The sequence below is a fragment of the Lissotriton helveticus genome, chromosome 7 (genome assembly GCF_964261635.1).
Source record: "Lissotriton helveticus chromosome 7, aLisHel1.1, whole genome shotgun sequence".
NCBI classification, from domain to species: domain Eukaryota; kingdom Metazoa; phylum Chordata; class Amphibia; order Caudata; family Salamandridae; genus Lissotriton; species Lissotriton helveticus.
Window position 1 is genome coordinate 160,123,516 of NC_136068.1, and position 20,383 is coordinate 160,143,898.

The window sequence follows — 20,383 nt, forward strand, 5'->3', positions numbered from 1 at the left end:
GTGGGACCACAGCAAGCATGCGAATTGCAATTTGGAGAAAGCCATTTATATATGCCATTTATATGATCACCTGCCATAGTCTTCAGTAAACAGGACTGACCACAAGGAAGGTTAGAGTAAGAATTGGTGAACAAGAAGCAACATTCAACATCAAACCACCAATCAAATGACCTGCCATTTTTCTAGAAACACAACGCAATGAAAATCATATAAAATATGCGATACTAGAGAAGCTGACTGACAATACGGATCAGAGGACAGCTAAAATACAGCTTCTATGAAAATAAGATGGATGTATAAATTCAGAACACATGTTAGTGGCATAAATGTAGATATGGCCTGGTCTCAATTAGGCCCTGATGCTGATGACAAACTGTCCACAAGGAAATAACAATATAAGATACTGCTATCTCAATTAGTAAGAACCGCGGTGACAAATGTACATCCTTATTGATTTAAATCATTGACTGACATTTCTTCCATAGTTTTTAAGTGGCCATATGGTTTTACAAATAAATATTGACTAGTACAACATAGTATTGGAAATGTAGCTCTTGCATAAAATCATTGATTTAACGCAATGTAAAAATACCAATGACTTAGGGACAGTCTGAATCCATATTAACATGTTTTTAGAAATGATAAATATTTAGTAATTTTGTCTTCATTAAATAAAAAGTATAATCTTACTATTTTGGGAGGTCAATCAACGATACATGACTTTTCAAAACCTTTAGTGGCCCTGCAAACCATAATATTCAGCTGGCAGCCTTTAAGTCAGCCTAAGTTCTGAGTAAGCTACACATAAAGATGCCGACACTTCTGCATTATCGAGAGTGTCCTGCATGCTTAAGTGTCTGATATAGTGACAGTTGAATCCAAAGAGACAGTGTCATAACAAATGCCTTTGGGGGGTTTCTAGCCAACATTCAGAAATAGGAAAGCTACCAGTGTAAATGCACAACCTGGGTAACCCCTCTTGATAAGGTAAGCAAGGTTTTCTATTTCTTGACCACACCAAGGCATGTAGTCAGCACAATATTCTTGTATTGGTTTTCCCAAGGTTTGACGTAGAGGATTACCTCAAAAGTGCACTCCCTGGAGCCCTCACATAGCTTAGGGTAAGCCACACACATATTGCTATATTATAGTATTGGGCGACTATAGTGTGATCCCATTGCAAATGTTTGCTGTGTGGACCTGCATTTCGGATGTACATTGATTCATACGGACACTCACAGTCATCACCGTAATGATCTGGGCAGCCCCCTGAGCGATTTTAGATTGGAGACAAACAAGTTTACCCAACTGTGCTATTGTTAGCCAAAAACGACGTCTATCTTTCCACGCAATTTCTGTCTGAAAAGTATATTTAGCAAAACCAATATTGTTTTCTGTAAACCCATTGGTTCAAATATATCCCTACTTCCATACAGGAATTAGGGAAAGAAATAGCAGTGTAGGAGTTGATGACTTCAGGGATCCATGGTCCTGACGAAAGCCACATACCATATGCGGCTTGAAGTGGTTGGTTGAAACAAGCTAATGAAATGATGAGTGGAACAAATGACATTCCCAATAAGTATCTGCATCTTTTTTTATCTTACTCTGGGAAACCCCAATAAAACACCTTTTTTTTACCTACAGCAATTTTAACAGTTTACAAGTAGCACTCTAACATATAGTACTACTCAACAGAATCATACATCTTTTGTTAATAATTTGACAAGTGTTCCTCATAAAAGCTCCCCACCTTGCAGTCCATCCAGCTAGAACTGGATATCTTGGCTGGGTGAGGCGCAGACCTTATTATGAGACCAGCCACCTCAGTGGGTGAGGGTCTGGCATCCCAATAACAAATGTCACCACAGCATAGGTCAATTGGGTCTCTAATTAAACAATAAACCTTTCTTGAAATCTCCTTGATCATAGGGCTTGCTATATGGTAGTATTCAGTTAGCCAAATATTTCGACCAGGGCACTAAATTGTTAAATGTCACTGATCGTTTTAATATTATATTTTCCAATCGAAAGTTCTCTTTTTTTATTCATTTTTGATATTTTAAATACTGAATTATGAAGTATGGTTTTGGGATGATAATTTTGCAATGATTTTAAGTAACTAAGCAATAAATTAATTCATTAATTTATGACGGTGCATAATACTTACAAATTTTATAGGGGAGAAGGTATTGTGCCCTTGAGAAAAAATAGAATGGAGCCAAATAGGGTATTTTACAGTAAACATCTTCACTTTAGTTTTAAAGACAGGGGCCTTCCCCAGTTTGGGCCTCACCCTCTGCACCATCCCCCAAAGCAGATGTGGTGTAGTGGCATTAGGACTGAAAGCCAGGTTGAACTGACACAGCAAACCACACTCTATCTTCCCTTATGCACTGCTCTAGGGAGGAAAGAAAGCATCACTTCAATGGAACTATGTAATGTCTGAAAAGGGGAACAATCTCCAGAGTGGCCTACACACCAATTATGGAATCACAGACACAAAAAACATTCAAGAGGTTGAGACAATTTCCAGTTTTCTTACACTGTCCAGGCCAAATCTTGTTGAAACCTAAAGTTCACATTGTGCTTTCTGTCTCAACATACCGTGAAACCCCTGAGGTTATCTTGAGTCCCCCAAATAATCCAAGGCACAGTTAAGTAGCCTGAACCATTTAATGGCCGTAGACATTTATTGTGGTATCCTCGATGAAGGAGAACCCAGGTTAATAGGGATAAGGGGAAAATTATTCTCAACACAAAAACGGAATACACGAACAAGCAAAACAAGTTCCTATGTTTGATAAAAGAGGGAGCAATGGTTAAAAAAAGTCATTACTAATGTCAGACATTAACAATCTCAGAAACATCTAACAATCCAAAATAGTGTAGAAGGTAACCTCACATGATCAATGAATGGACTTAGAACCACTGATCCAAACAAAAGAACTGTAAAAAATATGATATACTTCCATTATGAAAGCAAATGGCGAGCAGATTATAATCAGAATGGTTCAAAAAGGGGATCTATACAAAACTAGGGGCCATTCTGATCACCAGCCTTGTAAATAGGTACATTTGTTTGTGAGCTTATTGCAGAACTAGCACAAGATCACCTCCCTAGAACTCAGATGGTACATTGCCTGGGGCTGTGCATTTTACTGGCAGCCTGAGTTGTACGTGTCATAATGTCTCCATGCACAAAGAGAGCTCTGCAGCTGTCCTGTCATTTTTGCCACCTCCTTAAGCAGCTTTTGATAATCTCTAGGGTTTAGAAGCACGAGGTCAAGTGAGACTGTAACATAGGGACATTTAAGAGCTGCTCCTCAAGGTAGGATTCCATAGACCAGCACCAGCTGGTTTGCCGGTTCAGTATATTTACCGGCATTAACAAAGTCAGCATCTCTGACTGGCAGCACCCCTGAGCACAAAGGACAAAGATTTCTGCACCCTAGCAAAATATAGGTTAAAATAAACTTCTGTTACACGAGCCCATGCCCTGCTTACCCTGCTCACGTCCTCCAGACCAACCATATTATGAAAGCCAGTGTGGAACTTGGAGAGAGAGAAGAAACAAAGTTAGAAACCTGCAGAGCACGCCAATGCAGTGCCTAAGTTATTTTTTCTTGGTAGATCAGGCATGGTGACTGTGACAGAATGGAGGACACCTCCAGCAGTTAGTGGCAAGCCTCACTTCCCATGTGTGGAGGGCTTTTGTCAGGGCTCCAGCACAAACATTCGGCAGTGGAGAGGTCTGGGGGTGGAAACGCAGAGAATGTCCATCATTAAATCAGAACCATTGTAAACTAAGGACATGGAAGTCCAACTTATGCCAAGCATTAACCCCATCATTCCATGGGCAGCAATACTAACAGTGAATACTGCTATACCACAAGACGACCACCATATACCATAAATTGCCATCATACGTCAAAGCTAGCAATACCAAGGGTAGTCTCCACTGTGTCATGGAAGGTGACTTATGCATAAAATTACAGCAATCTGCCTGGGCTAGCAATTTACCAGAGCTGTACACCATCTTTCCATTGATGCCTTTGTCATCCCCAAAATTACCATCAATATGCCAGGGCCAGATCTTAGGCATGCACATGCTCAAACACACACAAAATTAGGTATGTGCACACTCAGGACGACCCAGTTACTTCTGACAGGACATGACTCGTTTCCATTGAAACCTGAGAAACAGGGATCTTAGGGCCCACTACTCACTGCAAAGTACAAAAATCACTCTACTTTGATAGATTCTTCAAGGGGTCAGCTAACAAAATGCTGCACGGCACGATAGTGAATGACCTCCTGTGATTTAACAAAGAGAAGCAATGGCTTCTCTGCACTGGTGCTACCCCTGTCACAAATGGGGGCTGGCGGCTCTCTAACTAAGTCTTAAAAAATCAGTTATGTGATTTTCAGTACTTAATTCCAGGTGGCCTTCTGGGCAGGTCACTCTGCCTGAAAGTGCCTAAGGTGAAATCTCACCCTAAGTGCAAATATGCTGTAATTCACACTTCGCCAAGGTATGTTAATGATGGTGCTAAGCAGAAGGGGAAATAAAACATTAATTTGGGTGTGTAGAACATCATTACACAACTGCTGTGTTCTTTTCTTTTTACATAACAGGCGTGCATTGAATGATTTAGAGCCCCAAAGCAAGTCAGTGTGATCTATGCATTCTAGGCCAATAAGACCACTCAAAAACACGCTAGAACACAAGCTTCACTGCATGATGTCAGTAAGAGGCTCCAGATACCGCACAACGGGGATGGTCGAAGTTCTCATTGGTTGCAAGTGCTCTGTACTTCAACAGAATCGCTTTAAACCTTTGCTCTCACTCCATGCCTGCCTGTCACAGCCATAATAGTTCAATCTCCCTCTTGCCTCCCACTACGCTTGTCTCCCGCTTAGTCTTTATGTGGGTCCAGCAGTTGTCCACTTCCATTCCTTTAAACCCATAAAAATAAGTCTGAAAAGTGAAATAAAATAAAAGCAGCGCACGCCCTGTGTATCTCCAGTGCTTCATTGCCTCCGCTCAGACTGATTCAGCAGCAGACACCTAGGTGCAGCCGTGGCTTTCCCACAGTCCTCGAGGTGGGAGGTAAAGGGGCGAGGACAGCCATCAGGCATTACTAGCAGCCAGAGGAGAGAGCGCAGCCATTACTGATCTGTTAATTATAGTTCTCTCACTTTGAAGTCACAGAAAGAAAAGTAAACAAGCACCCTCGAGGAAACAGATTTGAATTCACACACAGCAAATGTGAGGAGATAACAATAATTACAGCTCTGTTTACAGAAACGGAAGTGGGAGCTCGGAGACAATGAAAACATCTAGCACTCTTGTGAATGCTCTAAGACAAAGGAAAAAGTAGACCCTTTTACAGTTGCTATAAAGGGACAAGTGGAAGGCTTCAAGTAATGTGGTGCTGCTCCATGGGGGTGAACAACCCACAAAAAGGAGGGACAAATAGGAAAGATCACCCACTTGGAAGCAAGATTTTTTTAAAGAACACAAACAAACAAATGAAAAGCACTGGATGGACCTGAAGCCCACATACTATATACAACATTACTTGAAGATCGACCTAAAAAGAATGGGCTCCCCCCATACTCCTTGGTAGGTGACTAGATCATAGAAGGACGAGAACATGATTTTAGTATTCTCAATGACATAAAACTTCAAATGGAAAGAGTTTCCGATTAACAAACACACGTAAACCATTGAAGCACTGAGAATATCAGTCAAGCTGCACAACTTTGAAAAAGAGCTGCCAGGAAAAAAAACACTCAGATCTATATTGAAATGCACAAAATGCCTCAATGAAAATCTAAATATCTTGGTGGTTTCTATTTTTAGAAAATATTCATTTGCACTTATTTACTGACTGACAAAATTCAACTACCTAATAAAAATAAAGGAGTTTTAAATATTTCAATATTTGTAAAAATGAAAAAGCAATCAACGGAATTAACAAAATAAAATTGTCCTTTCATTTTCATGACAAATTCATTACTGCTACCAATTTTAATATAGATTCTTAAGAAAACAAACACAACTTACTTTGTTAGGACAATTGAGACGGCATCATTTAAAATACTTTCTCCAAACACCAACATGTTCAGTACAGGGTCAACATTTAGGGCATTAAAAATGGCAATAGTTGCAACTGGATCCACAGCTGAGATTAATGATCCAAATGCAAAGCTAAAGAAAAGGATGAAAAACATGCTTATCATGTGCAGCATTAATATGGGTGACTTCTTCATGTGTCACAAACATCATACATGATTCAATATTATTCCTGGTACAGGTTTAAGAAAATAAGATCAAAGTTTGCAAAATCTGAAAATATGTAGCATATTTATATTAAGACACAAGTATGTGTATTTAAGAGGGAACAATGTTTTTTTCTGGAAAAATCACTGTAAAATATACAAAAGTGAAATCTTATAACTGGATACGTTTTTATCCTTCCCATTTATTATTTGGTGGAAGCTCTTTTGGCAGAAAATGCAGCGAAGTTCCTGTCAAGCTTTCCATCCGGAAATGTTCCATCTGTCTGTCTGTCTGTCTCTCCGGGGATAGGAGGAAGACAGACAGAACATTTCCGGACGGAATGCTTGACAGGAATTCTGCGTACTTGGTTATCATACTTTTGCGCTACGATGAAATACACTTGGTCTGAATAAAATTCACCATATTGGGATAACGCAATGATGACTAGATGAAACTGTAAGAGATATTTTCCAATTTGAGCTGTGCCTCATCGTCGCCATATCGACCCAATATGTCTTCCAACCCTGGAGCTGCCTGGGTTATCACTACAGCCACCCTCCGATCTCTCACTTGGGTCTCACCTTCGCCATAGCAACTCGATACGTCTTCCAACCATGGAGTGGCCTGGGTGATTACTACAGTTACCTCCAGACCATTGACTTCTGTGGGTGTTCAACTTATTAGGTTTGGATCCCGTTCTTTTCTTGAGTTGCGGATTGGAAATTCCCTTCTATCCTAAACAGGATCAAATAGGAGTATATCGTTCTTTGTGAACGGCGACCGTTTTTAGACAACAAGCTCTTTCAACTTTTGCAGATACACTACATTTACATATGATACTTTGTTTGCCCAGAGGAAGTTCCCTATATGGGAATGAAACACGTTGGCTGGATTGTCTAAAGTCATTTTTTGGCTGCCAGAGCATTGCCATCCCAATGCACTGTCAAACATTAAGAATGATTTATGCAATATTTAGACTACGTTGAGGCTAGCAAAACAGAAAATTGTCCAATCACAGCAGTATATTCAAGAAGACCATTGAGGCTCATTTTTGTCTTTTTTATCCATACGGTAATTAGCCTTCTTTAATATGTATACTATCCAGCACATATTTTCAAAAACATTCAATTCTTAATCTCCATTTAACTTCACTGTTAACCTAAACCTCTGGGTTGCAGCTGCTTAGTTCCACAAAGTATAGTGCATTGTAATGGCATTTATATAGCTCTTACTACCCTACACTTTACGGTGAGTAGTACACTGCTCTGGAGCCCAAGGCTAGTGGTTAATCAAAGGGTTATTGTTTGTTCCTGTGATTAGTCTTGTGATTAAGGAAACCATTCATGCATTTGCTTCATAGTCCGTGTGGTAGACTAAATTAATAGGAGTTAGGTATGATCATTAGTGGGGACTATGTGAGCTCCAGGAAAGTTTAGTGAGATGAAGAGATAAGGTTCTCGTGAATAGGTACTTTCAGATTGCTGGATTATGGTTTCAAAGAAGGAGATGTTGTGATCTATAAAAAGAGGTGTGAGCAATTTGCAGAAATACAATAAAGAGATTAAGGCAGATGGGTATGCAACTTTAGAGGAGGCATGTCCTGCAGAATTATGATACAAATATCACATTGTGCTGTATTCAAATAATTAAAAAAAAGATTCTTGCTATCACAAAATATTATCAGCAAATAAACACATCAATATAAGTTTCCATACTTTGTAATATTTTTGTTTATTATAACTGCTTACCTTTCTGTCATGCTGAGTTTGTAAATGACATCAGCCTAGAATTAAAAAAAAACATATCCTAGAGATAAGGCAAACAACACCAAGTACATAAACACATATTTTTAAAATGTTCACTGCTTTATGCAGGGGCTTTAGAACTTTTTAGTTCAAGTTTGTGAGAGCATGCGTTCTCGCTTGCAAGACTCTTGTGTCTAATAATGGGGTTGGAACCTGCCCATAATTTACCATTTGTTGGAATCATTGTTGCTCTTTTTTGCTGCCTTCTCATTGGGCAGCCACGTGTGACTTCCGTGGTGCACAGGCCAAGTACGGATTAATTAGCTTTGATTAGTGTCCCTCCGCCTGCCATCTGCTCACGCCGTGATTGATGCACTATTTAACCATTTTTTATATAATGTGTGCTCAGTGTTTTATTTGTCTAGTGAATGGGTATTTTGCGCTCGCCAATTACACAGATTTAAATTAGCTTGCTGTTGTTCAAAATTTTCACTGCACAGGTAAATAAATTAAATCAGACTTGACTATTTGTTTAAGATCCATGCAGTGAGCTAGGTTACTCATTACTCCCCGTTGAGCACTGACTGGATCAGATCACCCCTCTCCTTCTTTCGCTCTGGATCCCCTTGCTTCGGTCTGTGCTCGCCCTCCCTTCCCCTTTCTGTGCCTGCTTTGTCTGCTTCCCAGCTCTGCGGGCTAGAACCCCTTAGACGTCTTGCATAATAACATCAATTATGAGCTGTTTGTTGCTTGTCACTATTGTCTGTCAGAGCTAGCGAGAAGTTATTAGCACTGGTGCCAGTTCCATCCTGTGCCATTGAGCTCCCTTTGTTGTAGACGAATCTAGGACCCTAGTTAATATTCCCGATGTATGCCCTTATGTGGTTATATCAAATCATATCCTTGTATAGGCATAAGAATCATACCCATATTAAGACATAGCCAATGCAGTCCAAATACGGCAAGGCTACTCCCATAGACTCCTAGAAAGCACAACGCGTTCTTAGATAAACCAAGCCTCCAGCAGCCCGGAAATTCCCCCTGCTTCTGTATTGATTTGTCCTAGAACTCCTGGAGTCCTGAAAGAACTCCGAGTTCTTAGTGACGTCTTATGTCCAACCTTACGTCACACTCGGCACCTTCCAGGTATAACTATACCAGCACCTGCCCTACCAAAACACACGGTCGTTTGGAGCAGATCGGCTATCTACTTGCCCGACGCCCTCCTGTAGCGAGTGCCGAAGGAATCCGACCCTCCCGATGACGCACTGAGAGAGACGCTGTCTTTTCTCCTGCCGAGAAATCCAGCTCCAGTGTTTCCCTGTCACCCTTGCGGGTTGCTGGGAGATCGAGTCCTGAGAGAGAGATACAAGACCTCCTTCATTCTATAACCAAGGTACGGAGCTGATTAGACCTTAGAGAATTCTTGATTTAGATTCTTGGCAGAAACTATCTTAACTCAAACAACATCTCACTTACTCCTTCCCATGTACTAGGCTTAGGTTAGGTACACCGGGGTAGCCGTATCTTTGAAGCACCAGTTGAGTATGTTTAGTCATCTTTTATCATTGTATGTATTTTATCCATTTTAAACACTGTATGACTTAGAAACCATACTATGCTTTTACAGTATTATTTAATAATACTCCTTTTACTGTACGCACTTTACTTTATGACAAGTATTGCGATTTTAGCAATTCACTTCTTTTGCATGAGAAAGAAGACTGTTCAATAAATAACCTCTTTTATTGAAAACGCCCGTCTCTCTGTTTCTCTGCACTTCTGGTGAAACTAAGCATGCACGATTGACTGAGTAAAATAGCTATCTATTGTTTCCGCGACTGGAGATATACTCCTTATTCTTGGGGGAGCAAAGTTGTCATGTTTATGCGGTTGTCAGAAACTAATCCCTTCTTGTGAATTCGAGAAAGTTTCTAGTGACCTCTGAGCTAGCTGGCATTCATAATTAAGTCTAACATATTCAATAGAGACCTAGTCAACCTAAGTCCTACGTCTAAAGTATCGTTTATTTTATTCCAATGCGCAGAGCCTACTGGGAATATAGGAACTACACTACATGGCGCCCAACGTTTGGTAAGGCGATAATTTAACGCTAGATACTAGAATAACTCAGTCATGCTTTTCACACAGACCCCTTTTTCCCGTAAAAACTCCAATAGACGTCTGGAGTGGGTGAAAGGTTAATATCTGCCAAAGCTTAGTAGGAGGAGAATCCTATGTATTAGTTTTTGGTTTAGTCAACGTTGAAGGATACAGTGTTCCAAAATATTGTGCACCTAATCTTTGTTTCCTTGAAACTTGTTCTGCAAACTTTCAGTCAGTAAAATGATGGGAAGTGAAGACGGAAGAGATGCTTTGGCAACTCAACTTTTAGCAGAGGACACAAGTCTCCAGCAAAATGACCCGGATGCAATAATCATCCCGATAAATATAAGAAGAAGTGTAACTTACAAACTTATAAATAATGGAGTATCATCAAGAGGTGGTACTGTCATATTTGTGGGAGAGGCACATGAAGATCGGCAGACAGAGGTATTCTATTCATGGATAACTTTTCCAGCAGCAAATGCTGTGACACACGAGTTCCACTACTACAAAGCAGAGGAACCTCCAACGGAATATGTACCTTTCGAGGACGTTGAAATTCCACTAACTTACCAGGAGCATCAGCTCTGGTTTAATGGCGCCCTAAAACATCAAAATCACATTACCAGGCTCGGTCCACTAGGTAGACCAGGAGCGACATGGCCGGTTCTAGCCAGCTATACACCACATCCTGACATTGAAGAAATGTCAGACAGAGAACTTTTAGTTCAGCTAAAACAATTAATTAAAATAAATACACAATTGGTCCAATATGTCATGCGGACTTTAACAGTCCAACCAACAATAAAAATTCCACAGCACACCCCTCACCAGGGGAACACAAATAAAATTACACCACAGACTATACAATCAGTCATTGGCAAATTACCTGCAAAACGGGAACAAATTCCGTTCTGGTTAGCTCAGAAAATTACTCAAATAGAGGCAGTATTTCCTGATAGTACACCTCATGAAAAACACAGAATTCTGACAATCTGTCTACCAATGGGGATCACACCACATGTGGAGGACTGTGACACTTGGGGAACAGTCTTTGCTTCAATATACACAAAAACACATGGTGTTCCGTCTATGGCGGTTATACCAGACGTACTAAGACAGATTCAAAATGGATACGGTTCGGAGCCTGCTTTAAATCTAGGTATGAAATTACTGAAAGACTTTAAGCAAGTCCCGGCTATTAGCCAACATAAAAGGAGAAGCAGCATCTGTGGCGATCCGCCAAAAATGAAAAGAAACAGAAATAACAGACCAACCTTTTGAACTTGCCAGAATAATTGAAAAGTGCTATGAAGAATTAGGTAGAGATAGTTTGGTTGGGAAACCACTAAAACCAGAACTAACTGAAAATCCTGAAAAAACCTTTATTAAGAATAATCTCAATACTGCAAAAAAGAAGTGGGAGGGTAATCAACAAATTACTCCCAGAGACAAACAGTTTCAATCCAGAGGAAGGTCCCCCCAACGGAGAGATAGATCTCCAGAATGGGGGGGGCAGGACTCCACAACGGGAGCCCTCTGAAAAAAGATACAACCTTAGAAATAGGGACAATTTAAGAAAACATGACAGATATCAAGATAATGATACACGTCTCTCTCGATCTTTTCAGACTTCCTCACAGAAATCGGAAAGAAGAGGACGGTCAGAACATAAAGAAGAGCGCGTCAAGTCCAAAGACAAGGAACCTGCTCATCAAAGTAAAAAATTACAATTTCCCAAAAAGAAGGTAGCTAGTATTAAAATAAAACATGCCGAGGATTCTGAGGACACAACTCAAGAACGGAGAGTGGGCCCAGACAATGCTAGACAGTGCAGCAGAAGTGACCATAGCTCGCAAGATCCTGATGAATCTTCTGGAGACAGTGAGCACGAATGAATACATTCAGGTGGAAACTGCAGACACCAGAGTTAGTGTACCCCATAAATTATATGAAATAACATTACGTATAGAAGGGGACAAAACTAGGAAAATAAGAGGTCTCTTTTGGGAGAATCTATCTAAAGGCTATGATATCCTTCTAGCAGAGAAAGACTGGCCACTAGAGTTTGTCAGAGAGTGCCCACATGGCGAAGAAATGATTATGCCTGCCTTCTCAAATCACATTCCAATTCATAAAAAATACACATATGCTAGAAAATGGGCAGTGGCCCAGGCCCCTGCATTATATAAAAATCATGTAGGATGGGATGAGGACTTTCCTCACCATAAAATTCAGTTAAAAAATCAACCTACTGCACAGAGGCAGTATCCTGTTAAGCAAGAAGCTAAAAAACAAGTCAGGGAGATCTTAGATCAACTTGAATACCAGAGGGTGATTGAAACATGCCCCTCACAAATGAACAATCCTTTGTTTCCTGCCTCCAAACCAGACGATTCATTTTGGACTACAGACACCTAAACTCTTGTTGCAAAACATTTTCAGTACAAAATTCACACAGTGCAGCACTAATGAATAACATCGAGCGCAAAAAATATAAAACAACATTAGATATTTCAAATGGTTTCTTCTGTCAAAACATTGCACCAGAAAGCAGGTATTTGACCGCTTTCTCCAGTATGGGGGCTCAAGTGCAATTTTGTCGTATCCCCCAGGGATTCAAGACCAGCCCAGGATTATTTTCAGCCAGGGTAACAGAGTTACTACAAATGTATGATGATGAGGCATTATCTTATGTCGATGACATCTATCTTACAGACGATGACCTGGAGACACACTTAAAAAGAGTGAACACCATTATACTTGGGGTCGCATCTGAAGGGTACAAATTCAACTTTAAAAAATCACGAATTACCCACCTCACTGTCCTATTTTTAGGATATGAGTTATCAAGTGAAGCCAAAAGCCTAGCAGACAACTTCTTAGAGAAGTGTGCAGTACTCCAAGCTCCAAAAACGCTGAAGAACTTACAATCAATTCTAGGTTTCCTGAATTTCGGAAGAACTTATATTCTAAACTACGCAGAGAGGGTTAAACCTCTCTACGAATTATTAAAACCTGATTTCAAACCAATTAATTGGACACAGAAACACACAGAAATTTTACGATCAATACAAACAGACATGTTAACTAAAGCAAAACTGCAAACACGCGCAAACGAACGCAACCTTGTAATCCGAGTCATCCCAGGAAGATGCGGATTTTAAGTACCTGACCTCTAATGAGGCAGAAACGGCACCAATAGCTTATAAATCACATTTGTACACACAAGCTGAAATGAAAATTCTGACTGCGGTGCAAACTGCTGTAGCAAATGAAAGAGCCCTCGCACAAGGTAAACGTATAATAATCGTTACACTGGTACCTGCCCTAGAGGCAGTAACAAAAGCCAGCATTCCGAATGCTAAAGCTTTACATCCGTGATGGATACAATGGGTTAATTCTCTTGCTGCATCAGACGTAGTATACGAATCAAAACGGGCCGACTGCCTTTATTGTAGCCTTTCTTAAATAACACATCAAGCCTATTGCCTTGACCACTGGCTTGCCACCGTAACAAACATAGCCATGCTTTACTGAGCATAAACGTTCTCACAAGACAAGAAGTGCAATCAAAACACTTGTTTTCAGTGGAAGCACATACCTCTGCCCAATCAAATGCTGCACTCAAGACAACCAACATGAGCTGAGATGTCTCTCAGTTGACTCCTGAAAGGTCTTTTTATGTTATCATATAGACCAGACACAAAAATGGAAGGTGCTTGGAAAACAATATCTATATGGTTGGCCCAGAAAGGGGCACCAAGCTATTTGGACGAGTCAAGGGACACATTAACAATTATGCAAAATGCTTAGAGTGAACATATTTAAATGTATGATTTTAGGTCTCAAGCTTGAATGCATCTTACCTGTCCTAAAAAAAAGATTCCTCCTCCAACAACAGAAGCTGATATTGCAGTTCCAAATACAGCAAATAGAGTAATAGAACCTATATTTTGAAAGAAGTTACCCTGTAAAGAAAAGCAAAACACATTTTGAGACTATGGAACATACTAATATCTGAAACAAGAACAAATTTGAACTTATGACAGATTTTACATCACTGCTATCTTGCCTACCCATCCTGGTTGCTTCTTTATCCACACAAAATATGAACTCATTTGTATTACTGGAGTGACTTCTGGTGTGCACCCCAGCTGGACACTGCTACCTGCACTGTTGCAATTCACCACCTACTTATGCATTATACATCTTCAGCGCAGTGGAAAACGTCCATCCATGTTCCTGTAGACCACACTTCAGCAGTGACCTGCGTAAAGTGATCCCCTGCGCTCTGGGCGAACCCTACAAAATCTCTATGAAAATAATGAATAAAATAATGCTAATTAAAAAAAAAACGTAAAGAGGTATCTATACACATTAACTATTAACTGACACATTTGGAATAAGCGGAGGACCAAGTTTTGCTTACTATCTGGGAGATGTTAACATTGTAAGATCTATGCCGATGAATCGCACATTTCTAAGTTCGTCAATTCAAGAAATATTAAATAGCACCCAAGTAGAAACTTTAAACAGGAGCTATTGGCGTTGGCAATGTGGTTTTGTCATGTTGTACACAAGTGTGTCGGCTGTTCAGCATGGCTAAATATTTGTGGCGTTGAGTGTCGTAGAGTTGAGCAGAGTAGAGTCGGTGTTTCAGTGGCAGAGAGTCTCATATAAGTGCAGTGTTGTAGCGAGGAATAGGGTAGAGTGGGTTGGAGTGAATTAGGGTAGAGTGGGTTGGAGTGAATTGACGTAGTGGGTTGGAGTGAATTGAGGTAGTGGGGTGGATTGGACAGCAGAAGATGGGGTTGATTGGATTAGGGCAGAGTGGGTTGGACTGGGTGGACTGGATGGGCTAGATTGGATGGGGTTGATTGAATGGTGTGAGGTGGATTGGGTTGGGGTGAGATGGGGTGGATTAGGGTGGGGTGAATTGAACTGGTGTATGGTGGATTGAATTAGAGTAGGTTAGTTTGAGTGGTGTGAACTAGAGTGAAGGGGTAGATTGGACTGGACTGAAGAGGATGGACTGGATTGGGGTGGATTGGACTCGAGTGGGGTGGATCGGATTGGACTGTGGTGGATCGGATTGGACTGTGGTGGATCGGAATGGACGGTGGTGGATTGGAGTGGGCGGATTTGAGTGGGGCAGATTGGAGTGGGGCAGATTGGATTGGGGCAGATTGGATTGGGGCAGATTGTTTTGGATTGGAGTGGGACGGATTGTTTTGGATCAGAATGGGGCAGACTGATTTGGATCGGAGTGGGGCAGACTGATTTGGATTGGAGTGGGGCAGAGTGTTTTAGAGTGGGGCAGGTTGTTTTAGAGTGGGGCAGGTTGTTTTGGATTGGAGCGGGGCAGACTGGAGCGCGGAAGACTGGATTTCGTAAGGTTGTTTTGGATTGGAGTGAGGCAGATTATTCTGGACTGGAGTGGGGCGAATTGGACTGGGGCAGATTGGAGTGGGGTGGGTTGAGTTGGGAGTATTGGAGTAGATTGGACCAGGGTGACTGGTTTGGATTGGAATGGGGTGGACTGGATTGGTCTTGGGTGGACTGGAGTGTATTGGAATGGGACATAGTGGGGTGTACAGCATGATGTGTTAAAGCATTATTTCAGAAATTACACATAAGAAAAAATACAATATCACTTTGTAATAACATAATACTCATCTTCTGAAAACAGCGCCCACGATAAAAAAAAAAAGAGAACATTAGTGCAAAGGGGAAAAGAAGACTTGGCAAAATAAAAGAAAGTTGACTGTAGAAAACAAATCTTTGAAACCCATGTCTAACAAAATTAATGTGTCCGTATGTAATGCAACTGGTGCTCATGTAAAGCACTGATACCTTAGGGTCAAGTTTGCGCCATATAAAACTAAAAAAAAGAAAAATTACTAGGGTGCACATTTTGTTTTTTTGTGGTTCAGTGTTTTTTATGCTTAAAAGTGAATGTATGTATCGGTGAATATAATTGTTAAAACTAGCTCATAAAGTACAACTGTTCTATATTCAGGCAATTAAGATATTCAATTTACTCCTAGAGTGAGGTCACATTTTACCATAAATCTAAGCTAATTCTTTGTTCGGCTGATTTATTTTGCCCTTTGTTTATAAATTTCATGCTGTAACTTTTGGTCTTTCATTTTCCAAAGCTGTCATTACAGAATGGATTACTTTGCTGCAGTGTAAAATGCATCCCTATGATACGAAATCTCTCTAGTAAAGCAGTCCACTGACTCCTGCTGTGCCTTCAGTGAAGGATTAAAGAGATTAAAAATGATGACGCGGTTTCTTATACAGATACAAGTTGATAGATGGAATGCTTGAAATAATCTCAGCCACTGGCAATCGCTCTGGCCACATCCAATCCATAGTTTTTCCCCCACCAGAGTTTGGACCTAACCAGATGCAAATCAGATTTCACCCTGCTCCTCATGGGAACAGTCCAGCCTGAACGGCGAGGCCACGTGGCATGATGGACAAAATACAATGGAGGGAAGCAGCCTGAGTGGCTACAATTGATTACCAGTGACAAAAATTAAATCAAGCATTACATTCATCTACTTGTTGTTTTTGGATTTGACGTCCTGAGTGTGCCAGGTATGCCCAGAGGTGGGTCCCGAGCTCACTGTGCCACTGGAACCAAGGTTCAGGCTGGACTGTTCCCATGAGGTACAGGGTCAGAACTGATTTGTATATGGCTGGGTCCAAACTGTGGTGGTAGGGTGGGCGAAAAACAATGGATAGGGATGCAGCGCAAGCAATTACCAGAGGCCGCGATTAATTCAAGGATTCCATCCATTACCTTGTGGTTTTTGCTATGTTTTATGACAACAATGTAAACACCAATATCTCACTCGCATAATTCTTATATGGACAAAAATGAAAGATATTCATAGCTACATTCAAAACCGATTAACACTACTGCTTTGAAAGAGAAGGTGTGGATCAATGTCCAAACATAGACATCGAATGATTATTGACTTACTGATGGTGCACTATGTAGTATTCTCTTTATATCTATTTTATGTCTGTACCTTGGAACCTAGAATATTTAGATGATGAATATTCTTGAAGTGATCAGTTGCTGCCTGGTAGCTGATGGTTAGGGTGTTTATGAATAAACCTTGTTATAACCTCCATCGTACTTATACATTTATTTACAACTTTTCATTGGCGACGAGGACAGGATGGATTGAAAGAAAAGAAGAAGAACACCTTAACATCAAGCTAAGTGGATTGACATATTTGTTGAGCTAAATTTTTAGACTTTATGGAAAATCGGTTTGAAAATTAACATTTTTAAAATTTACAAGAGGAGTTGGAGAACTACGTTTATTATTATCGTTTTCTATTTTGACTTTGAGCTTCCCCAGCGGCTGACGTTTTGAACGGGAGGTTAAAGATCTTCCCCAGCGGCAGTTGGTTAAATCTGAGGAAGCATTTTAAAGGTCGAAAGAGAGGTTACGATAATTTTGTTGTGGCAAACTCTATATCATTCCTTCTCCAGCGGCTGTAAAGAGCAAAGAGAAGTTTTTTTTTCATTTTTATTTAAAAAAAAATATCGTAATGGTGACTTCTCCCGCGGCAGTGTTGGGAAGGAATGGAAGTGAAGGAGTAACATTGCGGTATTATCGGAAAGATGAAAATTGTGTGGAGTTAAAGTGGAAGAAACATTGGTTTCTGTTACCGTTTACCTCTTGTTTTGAACTCGAAAATCTGCGAGTCGAGCTCTTCTCTGGTCGGTGTTTCTTCAGGAATGATGACGTCGTAGAACGTGAAACGTGAGATGGCGAAGGGCACGCACGAGACATCGTGAGATCTGGAGCGCCTGCTTTTCTTCGCGCATTCTAGGAAAAGTCATTTTTGAACTGCCTGAACCTGTCGTTTCTTTCATGTGTGTGGATTAACATTTGCGCGGCAGTCATTGTTTCAAAGTTGAAGAAATCTAATGGAAGTGATCAACCAAGAAGGAAAATTGTTGTGGTATTTTGGGAATAAGTTAATATTTTTTTTTTATTTTTTATTTCTTCGTGCTGTATGATTGTTTGCTCTCTTTTCAATTAAAGGAGAAGTATATATATATATATGTAATACAAACTAGAGTGTGATCTCTTATATATATATAGCTAAGGAAGATATCTATTTGATCTGGATTATAGGCATTTTGAGACAAAAAGTTATTAGCTATCTAGTGCTGTGCATTTAATTTTTGTATAAACTTAAAAATGCAGAATGTAACAACTCCATCGTTTTTTTTGAGTGATCCGGGAGAACCAAAGGTAAAATGGAGTAAATGGAAAAAGATTTTTGCACACTATGCAAGGGTTTGTGGCGCAAATTTAAGCGCAGAAAGAAAATATTCCTTGTTAATGCATTGTCTAGGTGGGGAGGGGCAAGAAGTTCTTGAAAATTTGCCTGCTTTGTCTCATCAAGAAGAGAGAGGTTTGGATGAATATGAGGTATGTTTGTTACAACTTGACAAACATTATTTACCTCGTGTAAGTACTATAATGGAAAGATATCATTTTGGTAGAAGGGAACAAGGTAAAGACGAGTCAGTTGAGGAGTATTTAACTGCGTTAAGAAAATTATCTTCTACTTGCAAGTTTGGTCCTGCAAATGAGGAACGTTTAAGGGATCAGCTTGCGTTGAAATGTAGAGAGGATAAAATTAGAGAAGAATTGTGGATCAAGGATGAACCACCTCTAGAGGAGGTTGTAAGTATAGCCAAGAGGGTTGAACACATGATCAAATGTGTTGATGAATTAAAGAATGACAAAGGGAGGTCTGAGGAGAAAGTAGAAAAGTTAGAAGTGAAGGAAGATGTTTCACAGATAAAGGAGGTAAAAGAAAGTAAGATCTCGGTAAATGATAAAAGTAAAGAGGAGACTTCTTTGTCAACTGTAACATGTTTTAGATGTGGAAAATCTGGTCATAAAGCTAATTCAAAGTTCTGTCCGGCAATGAGTTTTCTCTGTCATGGGTGTGGGAAAAAAGGTCATTTTGTAAAATTTTGCAAATCTAAGGGGAAAAAAAATACTTAATAAAGAAATAAAAGAAATTATATGTCAAGTGAAGGACAAAAATGAAAAGGATTATCCAACTGGAATAGTTAAGATTGAAGGTATTGAACTTGAAATGAAATTTGACTCTTGTGCACGTATAACAATTGTATCAAAAGAGTTTTATGAAAAATGTTTAAAGATGAAAAATAAGTTAATAAAGATGGATGTAAGTGCAGGAGGGTATGGTGGTGCCCCTATAAGCATGATGGGTTATTTCAATGCTTGCATTGAATTTAAGGAAAGGATTATTGTTGGAAAAGTGTATGTTTCCAAAGTTGGTGATTGTTTAATTGGGTGGCCGCATCAACGTTTACTGGGGGTTATACTGAATCCGAATTCTAATCCACAGATTAAAATTCAGGAAATTGTATCAAAAAATTACTCTTTTATGGAAGAGTTTCCAAAACTTTTTCAATCAGAATTGGGTTGTCTTAAAGGCTATAAACATTGTATAAAGTTAAGAAAGGATGCTGTACCAGTGGTTGCTAAAGTTAGGAGGATTCCAATAGCTATTCAGGAAAAAGTTGAACAGGAATTGAGGAAATTACAAGAACAAGATATAATTACTTCTGTTGAGGCAACTGAATGGTTGGCTCCAATTGTTGTCGCTAATAAACCTAATGGCGATATAAGATTATGTTGTTATTTAAGGTCACTCAATAAGGAAGTTGTAGTGGACAAATTCCCTTTGCCTAATATAGATGAATTATTATCGTCTTTAGGTGATGCTAGAATATTTACAACTCTTGATCTTGCTCAGGCATATCATCAAATTGAGTTGACGCAGGATTCACAAGACCTTACGGCTTTTATCACTCCGATGGGTGCATTCAAGTATAAGAGAATGCCGTTTGGTCTTGTGTCTGCTGCGTCAGTTCTCCAACGTGTTATGGCATCCATTTTGAAAGGTATAAAATCTGTGAAATGCTATCAAGATGATTTGTTGATCTATGGTGTGAATCAAGAAGAGCATGATAGAATTTTGAGGACAGTTCTTAAAAGACTAGAAAATGCTGGTTTGACTTTAAAATATGAGAAATGTACATTTTCTGTCACTGAAGTGAATTATTTAGGTCATTGTATATCAGCGGTTGGTATTTCACCAAAGAAAGAATTGGTTGATACCATTTAAAATCTGGTCTCACCAAAAAATAAGGAGGAGGTTG

General features: G+C 39.8%; 1 protein-coding gene across 1 annotated transcript in view; it reads right to left on the bottom strand.

Annotated features, from left to right (window-relative positions):
• The window catches only part of SLC9A8 (solute carrier family 9 member A8), a 409,071-nt gene that overhangs the window by 177,369 nt on the left and 211,319 nt on the right, over positions 1-20,383 (bottom strand). Inside the window, exons 6-8 of the mRNA XM_078651847.1 lie at positions 14,010-14,111; positions 8,038-8,072; positions 6,074-6,217 (exon numbers count right to left, since the gene is read on the bottom strand). Coding sequence (XP_078507973.1) covers positions 6,074-6,217; positions 8,038-8,072; positions 14,010-14,111 — 281 coding nt within the window. The remainder of the gene's footprint in view (positions 1-6,073; positions 6,218-8,037; positions 8,073-14,009; positions 14,112-20,383) is intronic.